Below are 10522 nucleotides of genomic sequence, written 5' to 3' on the forward strand. Positions count from 1 at the left end.
TGTGAGCTTTGTAACATCCACGAGTTACATATCCCTGAGATTCTAGTACCTAGATATCGTCGCCGTAACCCGGCTGATCTAGCGCTTACATATAGGCCTAAAATTTGAGTAAAGTGTTATATGCAAGCACAGCTGAGATTTGCCCTACACCTGGCTCTGAACATATCGCTCTCGTCCCTCCTCAATCAGCTCCTTTAATCGAGCCTCACTAATCTCCCCGCCATCTTGCGCGCCTTCATCGGCGCCACTGTACCTCCACCCATACTGCGTCTTGACCCATGCCACATCCCACGAACTCGGCCTGGACCACATAGGAATCATCTCATATCCGAGATCATGATTCGTACTGTCCCTGTAACGCGCTACTGGGCACTCCGCCTGGTTGCCATTCAGACAATTCTCATTACCCATGATGTAGCTGTGGTAGTGCATGATGCTATCCGCATCGTACGGTGAATCGGGGTTCAGTATCCAGCCATCCTCGGATTTCCCGTACAGAACAGTATCGGTGTAGGAGCGGCCGCTGAAGTTGTATCTATCAGCAATTGTGACGTCGTTGCACAGCTCGTCGGTCGTCGTGCTTGGGTCGGATTCACGCGCGCGTGCGAGGGCGGTGCGGTAGTCGGTGAGCTTTGTGCAGTCGTAATGGATGTACCTATCACGGTCTGAGCGTTGCTGCTCGTGCATCATTCCTTTTGTTTGTCAATCTTGTAACATCCGAGATCGCGGGAAATGTCCAACGTACCCATGACATGTCCAAGTTCGTGTGCTACAGTTGTGACGCTGGCTTCTACGTCTATCCACATGTTCAGATCCCAAGGCTTTCCCGGCGTATCACCCATGCCCACAGTGGATGCGGCCGCGGCTTTGCCCACGCCATCGTCCTTCCAGATGGCGACTGTCTTGTAAGGTACAGCCATATTCCATTTGCTCTCAGCTGGACTGTTGACATCTATGCAGTACCTTGGGTTCTGTGAGAAGTCAACATACTCCGAGAAGATGATCTTGTGGTTTGTACCCGGCGACGGTCCGCCGCCGAGAGCTGTCATCCACACTCTGATAGCTGCTTCTAGTTTCTCAACATTTGCTTTGCGATGTTCTTCTGTCGGAAAGCAGTACGGTATCAACGTAATGCCCTTGATGTAGAGCTCCGTCCACTTCTTGGGGCCTCCACTGCCTTCGTGACCCCAGAGAGATGTAGCGCCAGATTGCATCCCATCATAGGTTGGAGTTTCGGTGTCGTTAGACGGAGGTAGGATAGCGCATGGACCTGAGAAGATAGGGGATGTTGGGGGAATAGACGCCGCTATCGCCTGAATGGCAGCCGCCGCAAAGACCGGGAGGTATCTCATGATGATACTAGAAACAGTTGATAAGAGCAAAGGAATGTTGGAAATAGGGAGTGTAAGGGAGTATTTAAGATAAGTGCAGATGCCATAATGTACTCGTGATCACAAGGGGCAATCCGACTGCAACGCGCATCGGCCAATTACGCATTTGAGTCACAATGCTCATTCTGGTGAAAGAGCATCGCTACTGGAAAACACTCGCCGGACGCTCAAGCCTCGAATGCACGGCCTTTGTGGCGCCCCGGACTTTTTCGGACTATTTGAGCAACTGCATCAAATAGCAGCACTGGCAACATCTCTGGCAGCCTTCTCTTCCTCTACCAGCTTCGCCCGTTGACGATCCAACATCCTTAGAACCTTGGGATCTTCGCCAGTCACCTTACCTCGCTCGATGTATGGATTTCGATCAAAGTCTTCATCTGAGGCTTCCTCATTCTCATCTTGTATGCCCGCATTCTCGACTGAGTCGATATGGGGTCCTTGGTATGGGTAATTGGTGCGGACCCAGCTGACGTCGCCTGGGCTCGGCTTTTCAGCATCTTCGATGTACGCTATTCCTTGCGATTTATCTCCAGGCACCTTCCACCTCCTCAATGGGCATTCTTCCGGGTGGTCTCCCTCGGCGCACTTTTCGTTGGCATGCTGGAAGCTGCTATACGACATAATAGAGTCCACGTCGTACTCGGTATCAGCTTTCATCCACCAGTACTGGGCAGGGCTACCATAAGCCACGGACATGGTATAGTGGACAGCGGGGAACTGAAACTTCTTGGAGTAGTCTGCGAACAGACATAGCTGGTGGTCCTTGAATTGCGGGAGAGCCTTTCGGGCCCGAGCGAGCGCGTCCGAGTAGCCTTTCAACTTTTTGCAATCGAACTCAACGTGTTTGTCGCGGTCTGTGCGCTGGTGTTCGTGACCCATGCCTTGAAGTGTCAGTAATGATCATGACATTTGTTTGTTTGAGACATACCGAGCACATGACCAATCTCGTGCGCGACGACCAGGGCAGCCGTCTCTGGGCCGATTGACAAGCGGAGTTTCCAGGGTTTGCCTCTATCAGCCGCGCTGCCAGCCCCCATAGTCGCGTAAGCTCCGTTGGTCATCTTCTCTGACAGACTGATCACCAACGTTGTAGTCGGCAACGAAGGGTTCCACTGTTGTTTGTTTTCGGGGTTCGGATCATAGCACAAGTGATGCTTGGACGCCTTGTAGTCATACCATTCGTTGAATTGAAGATCATGCCCGTTGTCTCTACCACGCTCTCCGCCTAGAGCAGCTTTCCAGAGGGCTACAGCTGCTTCGACGCGCTCAAGTAGCCTGGCACGGTCCGTCTCAGAATAGAAGCAGTAAGCAACCAATGATCTACCTGGGGAAACGATGTCGGTCCATTTCTGTGGACCGCCCCAATTGATATAGTTGAACAGTGAAGCACCGCCATACTGGGTTGTATCCTGACCGTTTGTGGTATCTGCAGTATCCGTGATATCCGTAGCATGAGCGGCCAGTTGAGCTTCGACTTGCTCATCAGTAATGGGTGGAATGATGCAAGATTGATCTGGCAGACTCGAAAAATGGTCCAGCTTGGGGACTACCGCAGCGAGCGCGCCGCAACCCAGGAAGGAGACCACGGGAATACTGTAGAGCATGGCTGTGATTGTCGGGGTGCTGCTTTCAGTGAGTCCGAGTTCCAGAAGTATCAGATAAGAGAAGAGGATACCAGAGATTCGCAGCTTATGATGATGGAAGGTATGACCGGCTAGCTCGGCTTGGCGCAACAACGGGGCTTGGGGTCGTCGTCGATGCAGCAACTATGGAAGTGAATGCTAGCCCGTAGTCGTGATATTGGCATCACTGCTGCACGACCGAATGCATCTTACCACTCGGAAGGTTCGTTGGCCACCAGTTCCGACAGATGCGGAGCGTATGGCGGCGGACTTTCGGGGTCCTAGTGAAGGTGAGACCGCTACATTGCGTTCCCGAGCCAGATGTTATAATCTTGCCGCCTGAATAAATCTGCATTCACCGAGACGCAAAAAAGGAACAGCGCTAGCGATATTGTGCCCTGCCACTTAACAACAACAGCCCAAACCTTCCCCACAAACCAAAGCCGCAATCGTTGCGCCCACGACTCAGCCAAGATGGCGCACTCTCCTACCAATTCAGGACTCAAGAACATGCGCGACTTCTTTACACGCAGCGAGAAGGAGAAGATCTCACCTGAGCTCAAACAAGCACTGTCGCTACTGCAACTCCCCAACTTGGACAGCCTCGAAGAGCGCTTTCTCGCGACCGCTGCGTTTCTAGAGCCATGGGCCGTATTCCGCGATTCGATATTCCTGCGTCAACCGGAGGCGGTACCACGTGCAACGGCGATAGCCAGAGAGGAGGGGGAGGACGGTGTGTCTCGCACAGACCTGTTGTGGTTTTATACACGATTCGACGAAGGTGTACACCGTTATGACCCACGCGCCGACAAGTACAGCGCGGAGTACACATCAGACTCCAGCGTGCATGGAGTGATCGACAAGAGTGATTGGACTGTGGAGGCGTACGAGAAACACCTCTTCGCCTGGTTGCTGCAGGTATTCAAGGTCGGCAAGTCGCGCAATCCGTGGAACATTGACTACTTCGAGCTCCGCAACATCTGCACCGCCTGGGAAGCAGTCTTCGTGCCCATCGTCAATGCTGTTCGCGCTTCCTACAGTGTCAAAGGCCGACGACACTACGGTCGCCTCGCGCTTTACATCGAAGAGCGGTGCCCATCTGGTCTCGCTTTTCCCAAGGACAACGTCTTGGTACCTGGAGGAAGCCTGATGTCGCCCACGCCATACCGCATAATCTCCTTGCCGAAGAAGGTCGTCAGTGATGAAGGCGCAACATTCCACAAGCGTGTTGGCGGTGCTGGAGTGTTCACGCGAAAGCAGTACGACGACGCCGAGAAGGAGCTTCGCGATGTGTACCCTCAGTATGGCGGTTTGGTTGAACGGCCCAAGTTCAAACATAAGATGGAGGAGTGGTTGAATGAACAGCGAGCCCGAGCAGAACGCAGGAAGGCCGCAGAGAAGACAGGCGAAGTGAGGGCCTTCCAGCCCCAGGTGGTAAAGCGTGACGGTAGCCGGAGCCCAGGAAAGAGCAGCTCTCCCGATAAGGACCGCAGCAGACAAGATCAGGATGGCAGCGAGAGCCCAATCAGACGGTACTCAGATAGCATCCGCCGCTCGCTGTCTCGAGGCATGTCCAGAATTGCGTCGAAGGAGGAGCCGAAGAGTCCGCTGCATGGTGTAACACGACAGATCCACCTACCTGATGAAACACCAGCTTATCGCCCTTCCGAGCCCTCGTCAACCGAGAGGCATGTGAGTGGCGCCTCAACGGATACCACTATCATCACGCCATGGCCCCGTCCTGATACAGTGCGCAAGCCATCTGACCCGAGTGTGTACACGTCAACCCATAACTCAGACACTCTCATCCTTCCCGATAGCCATCAGCGCATGCAAATGTGCGATGACACGGACGAATCGATATATTCCCCCATGGGCCAGTTGAGTGCTATACCACAGCCACTGCACCACAAGTACCAGCCTGAGATGCGGGTCGCGCCAGCGATCGAGAAGGGAAGAGCACACCCGGATGCACGGGTTCCAAGCTACGAGGGCAGTGGTTGGGACGACGAGATCTCGTTGACAAAGCTCAAAACTGTACGCGAGGACACTGCGAGAGATCCGCAACGCGTTCAGCCCTCAAAGCCAGTCACGAGGCTTCCTGTGCCTATTAAGCCAACTGCATATACCGGCGATCTGCGTATCGCGTCGAACGACATCCATCGCAAGGCGACACCAAACCCTCTTGCGTGGCCGGGTACTTCTCCGCCCAGAGCAGTACCATGGCCCGGAATGGAGCATACCGTTCCGTCCGTGTCATCCAGAAGCCCCGAGCGATGGAACAGTACACGTGGGCTGGCCAGCAGCGCTCGTCCTCAACGGCTATTGCTCGATGAGTCTGATCGCAGCGTTACGCGCATCGTTTCGAAAGAAAATATTCGCTCCGTGCTCAAGGGTAACTCTCGTGATAGCTCAGCAGAAGATCTAACTCTGCCGCCTCCCGTACCGATGCTTCCAGGGCAGAATAGAACGATGAGTCCTGCTGGCGCTAGGTTGCAGACGTACAACACAAATCTATTCCCGCGTCGAGAAGAGCGCAAAGGAACTCCAGTCGGTAGGTGGGTTGGTGCGGACAAGAGCAGAGGTGCACATGGCGGTCCTTTTGAGCTAGATATGCTTGATGGGGCAAATTCTGGCCAGGTTGTTCAGAGCAGGACTGCAGGAGGCGATACACGATACCATGAGGAATACCATGGCAGGCATGAGCCTGACGACCGTCGGAGTCTCGAGAAATGGATCTGAGGTTGCGTTGCGACTAAAAAGCCGTGCGATAGGAGCATTTGGCTTGCTCCAACTGTCGCCCCGGTCAGCCTTTCGCATCATTGACCAGTGTTGGACTGCCGCCCTCACGTCGAGACACAGGCCACATTTTCGGTCAAGGGTTGCTTCCCGGTGGTGGACGATGCTGGGCTTGGCAGACACGCGTAAGGGTGCTGAGCATGGACAATAGAAAATAGAAGAAGGAAAATACAACGTGAAAAGCGAACACTCAGGGTGTATTTTGATATGGTGACCTGACTCTCGGCCTGAGAAGAGTGACAAGCGGAGGTTTGACGACGTGAAGTGCTGCCCGCCCCCTGTGACGCGAGAATGCCACGCTAGCACGCACCAGTCTTACCAGGGTCAGCGGCAGCAACACGTCACCGACAGCTGTGGCAGCATCATGGGCAGTCTTTGGACATGTCGCGAGACAGTGGCCAGTATAGAACAAATTTGCAATCCATGCTTGCGTGTGGATATCATTCACGATCGTCCTCGATCTCAGCTCTATGTTGTGATCGCTTTCCCCGCATCTACCACCGCGGCATTGCACTCTGCTTGCTATCTTGCTTCGTGATACATGATCCTCTTAGTCCAACAATGCGCGAACTCGCAGCATAGGCGATGACCATCCGACTTGACCGGTGAAACACCAATATGCGTCAAGACGTAGTGGTTATGCCCGGAGCGATTGGGCTGGTCGTGAACTGTATTTTCCGCCACCAGCGCAACCTCCATCTGCACCATCTCTTTCCTGCCGACGAAACGGCTGCATACTGAATACGAGCTGAACTAGGGTTAATGGCGATGGCATGTCTTTGGCCTACCATGAGAGCGCAATAACCGGGCTGAAGTGCGCGGGCCAAGGGTGGGCTGCCTGCAAGCCGGCCTCGGATCTTGGGGGCGCCGCTCGCTACCTAACCCAACTTTCACGTCGTGCCACATCAATACCTAGGTACTTTGTTTTAGCATCCGCATGCTGCATCGAGCAGTAACCAGCCAGCGTCTTTGAGCACGACCGGAGCTCTCTCTCTCTCTCTCTCAGACATGTCGTCCTTGTTTGTTGAATTACCAGCCGAACTGGCTCAGCACATCACGGCGCTCCTTCCACATGTTGATCTCCTCAACTTGAGCCTGACATGTAAAGAACTTCAGAAGCACGCGGAATCGTCACTCTACCGAGAATACATACAGCCTCACGGGAAATCGCTTTCCATGTTCATCGACCGCATCCTTGCAAGGCCCGATATTGCGGAAAAATATGTCAGGAAGATGAAGCTCGGTTTCTGGGACTCTGAGTTCGCCGGACCCCGTCCAGAGATCATATCCGAAGAATTGTACGACGCGTATACGAAAGCTGCAAAGGCCGCAAATGTCATCGACATCATCGTCCCATATGAAGCCGCGGAAGTTACCTCAAAGGGAGCTTTGGTTTCAAATTGGCGTGAGCGAGATTGGTACACAGAGCTTCTCATGAAGAAAAGCCAGGGTGCTGGGTGGCCTCCTTATGATCTCATGTTCTGCCAGATTCTGCGTGCTGGGCATGAAGATGCACTGGTCGCACTCGTTCTGGCCCTTCTCCCAAATCTTCGAGTACTTGAGCTGCACACCGTTCTCATGAACCCAGACCAAATCATACTACCTTGGCGTTTGCCTAAGCATGGATTCAAAAAGCTAGTCAGGCTTACCGCCGCCAATGATAGGGCTATACCATGGTCTGCGTCCTTTTTGAACCAGATAATGGACAACACTTCGCTCCAAACCCTAGAGTTGGCCAGAGGGAGCTGTTGGTATCAATCTGGAGGAGACCTCCTTGAATCGCCGCCAATTGCTCTACCTCTTGGCCTCGGGGCGCTCACTGCTCTTCATCTTCCGAATTGCGCTTTCACGTGCGTGGAGATGCAAAAGCTCCTCTCAGCGTCCCCTCGTTTAAAGCGGCTATACTTTTCATACGGATTAGCTATGGGCCCTTACAACTTGACAGCGAGCGAGCTTATCACCATGCTTGACTCATTCAAAAACACTCTGGAAGACTTGTATCTGGACATCGTACCCAGTTGGATGACTCCGCAAGAAGAAGATAGTGACTCCAGCCATCTAATCGAATCGCTAAGACACTTCACTGCCTTGAGGCGACTGGATACAAATGTGGACGTGTGGAGGATGTTGGACGTTGGGGCCATCTTGCACAAGTATCAGCCCGGTATGAACATAAACTACGAGTGCAAGATATTGGAGCAAGATCGTTGGTGCTGGCGGCTACCTCCAGTCTTGGAGTTTTTGTCACTCCATCCCACCCATCGCGAAACGACGCCTGATAGCCATCAACTTCACGATTTGGTATCATCTCAAAGGCAGGCCCTACCTGAGCTGAAAGCTTTGGTCATCGCCATTCACGACGAAGGTTTCAGGGGCCTAATGAAGATGGAGTTTTACTCGTACATGGAGGACTATCAAGCAACTATGGAAAATGAGATAGACATGGGAGTCCCATCTGGTACCGACGACGAGTCGTACATGGACAGTGAGTCTGATACGGACGATCGATCGAGCATAGACAATCAGTCTGATTCGGTCGACCAACCGGGCGTTGGTAATCAGTTTGGTTCGGATGATCAACCGGGCATGGTCGCTCAGTCTAATTCAAACGATCAATCGAACATGAGCGATTGGTCGAGTGTGAACGGTCTCGATGAAGATGACCGGATTAACATCAAAGTTGGGAGTGCTGCAGAGGCATCTGGGCCCATCAAAACCACATTTCATGGCTGGCGTCCAAGCAGTGAAATGCCTCGTATACATTGGGAGGGACACGCATATGTACTGAAGCCAGGCGAGAGACCCTGTTCTGAAGCAGACAACTCACAACCAAGAATCGATCGGTGGTTGCGTGAGTTGACAGGGGTCAGCACTTACCTAGCATCAGAAGGCGATCCAGACTTGGTTTACTCATCATCTAGTGAAGAAGACTTTGGACACGGGTACATGTTGGATGCCGAGTGGGAAGATCTTGTAGAGACTCTGTAAGGCATAATCAGATATCGCACGACGATCGGTGTTCCGCTACAAATGATGCGCTTGTTGCGAAATGTGCGGAATTCCGTGCACACGACATATGTTGTAACTATACATGTCCTCGTTGCGAAACTAATCCAATCGCATGCATCAACATGATGGCAGACATGACAAATGCGACGCTATTTGTAGGATAAAATCACCAAGACTCAGCTGTCGCAGCCCGGTTCAGAAGTTGTGGAAACGCTATACCTAGTTGGGTTACGGTGGAATGAACTACCGTCATCGATTTACCGCAATCAGCCTATCCAGCGTCGCTCACTCAGTTTGGCGTCTCACAATCGTCTTGCCGACATTTGTTCATCTGGATATTGCGTTTGATGCGGATGCGCCTCCTGTCAGACTAAATTAGGTGGACGGGACGGGGCGTTCTCATCTTGCGGATCAACAACCGCCGTCACCGCTGGTTCTCTGCCAGCTGCTATCTCATCGCGCAGTATCAACATGGGTAGTCTACTTTCCTCGAAGGTCGCGGATGACTGGAAGAGCGATGCGCGATGCGCCATGGAGGATTCAAGATTCTGCGTTATATGTGGTGGTCCTTTCGATGTCGAAGGCGATGTTTACAATATTGACCCAAAAGACATGCGGTTCCAGGTAAACTATCTGTTCTCAAACAAGCGTTATAGACTGCTGACATTTCGCGCATTCTAGTGGTTATACAGCCTTCGTCTTCTTGGTAGCATCGAAGATGTAGCTGAACATACGGTAGCTAGCGAAGGATCGACGTAAGAAGCGGCTCTCATCTATCTTCACGCGCTAAAGTCCGGACAAGGCCGACCAACGTATCTGAGATACCAGGCATCTTCCTCTCCGAGATTGCGTCCTTCAACATGGCTGGATCGGGCTATTTTCGAATTGTTGGCGACGCTGGCCAAGATGATATCTGGCTCGACGCTTTGTGTTATGCACCGGATTACCGAACCTTGTTTCCGTTACATGAATCGTGTATTGCGATCAGTTGTCGAGCCATCGACCACTTCGACTCCAGAAGGAAGGATACTGTGCCGACATCTGCTCTTAAACTGCTGTATCGACTGTTGAGTGCGCGTTTCATTCGACGAAAATGCCGTATAGACGAGCCACTCGAGACATCAAACGACATTTTCGATCTTTGTTCTTCTTCATGCGATTATGGACCTAGGAGCGCATTGGCTCTGAGCAGGCTAGAATGGTGGGGCGCAAAGTATGATGTAGGTAACCACAACATGTTCTCCAAGCTCGCCATTAATGATTCACAGAAGTTCTACACCGATCCCATCGAAGTGGGAGATATCGCCTCTTTCGTACATAAAGTATTGCAGACTTCGCCGCGTCGTAGAGACGAATCCAAGTGTACGCCAAAAGCAACGCGCGAACCCCAAAGATTGGAGCGCCTGCCGACGGAATTATTGGATGTGGTGTGCAGCTACCTTCCAATACAGTCTGTCATAGCACTACATTGTACCTCAAAGATGCTGGCTCTGCAGATACCACTCGATTCCGCTTTCTGGCGAGACAGCCTCCGGGACGGAAGTCTACATCCGCATGTTTGGGATCTGGACACCAAGTGGATCGAGCAGCATCTTACTACTCCACATGCAGCACTTCTGGACCCTACTGCTTGCTGGGACTGGAAGTTTGCCGCGAAGCTTCTTGCGAAGAAACGCTTTCGGGTCAGTGGATGTGACGAGC

The 10522-nt window shown here is 52.5% G+C and overlaps 3 protein-coding genes across 3 annotated transcripts; 1 reads left to right on the plus strand and 2 right to left on the minus strand.

Annotated features, from left to right (window-relative positions):
• Window positions 1-144: 144 nt before the first annotated feature.
• J4E88_009632 (uncharacterized protein) lies at window positions 145-1214 on the minus strand (the record flags this gene model as incomplete). The annotated part of the gene is made up of 3 exons (XM_049403231.1): window positions 145-692; window positions 746-942; window positions 991-1214. The coding sequence occupies 3 exons, from the start codon at window positions 1212-1214 to the stop codon at window positions 145-147; spliced, it is 969 nt and encodes a 322-aa protein (XP_049251005.1).
• A 408-nt stretch (window positions 1215-1622) lies between these two features.
• Window positions 1623-2995, minus strand: J4E88_009633 (uncharacterized protein; the record flags this gene model as incomplete). The annotated part of the gene is made up of 2 exons (XM_049403232.1): window positions 1623-2272; window positions 2320-2995. The coding sequence occupies 2 exons, from the start codon at window positions 2993-2995 to the stop codon at window positions 1623-1625; spliced, it is 1326 nt and encodes a 441-aa protein (XP_049251006.1).
• A 492-nt stretch (window positions 2996-3487) lies between these two features.
• Window positions 3488-5755, plus strand: J4E88_009634 (uncharacterized protein; the record flags this gene model as incomplete). Its single annotated transcript, XM_049403233.1, has 1 exon — window positions 3488-5755. One exon carries the CDS (start codon window positions 3488-3490, stop codon window positions 5753-5755), a length of 2268 nt encoding a protein of 755 aa, XP_049251007.1.
• Window positions 5756-10522: the final 4767 nt, after the last annotated feature.

This window comes from Alternaria novae-zelandiae (assembly GCF_023758075.1).
Source record: "Alternaria novae-zelandiae strain BMP 2774 chromosome Unknown scaffold_25, whole genome shotgun sequence".
Classification (NCBI taxonomy): Eukaryota; Fungi; Ascomycota; class Dothideomycetes; order Pleosporales; family Pleosporaceae; genus Alternaria; species Alternaria novae-zelandiae.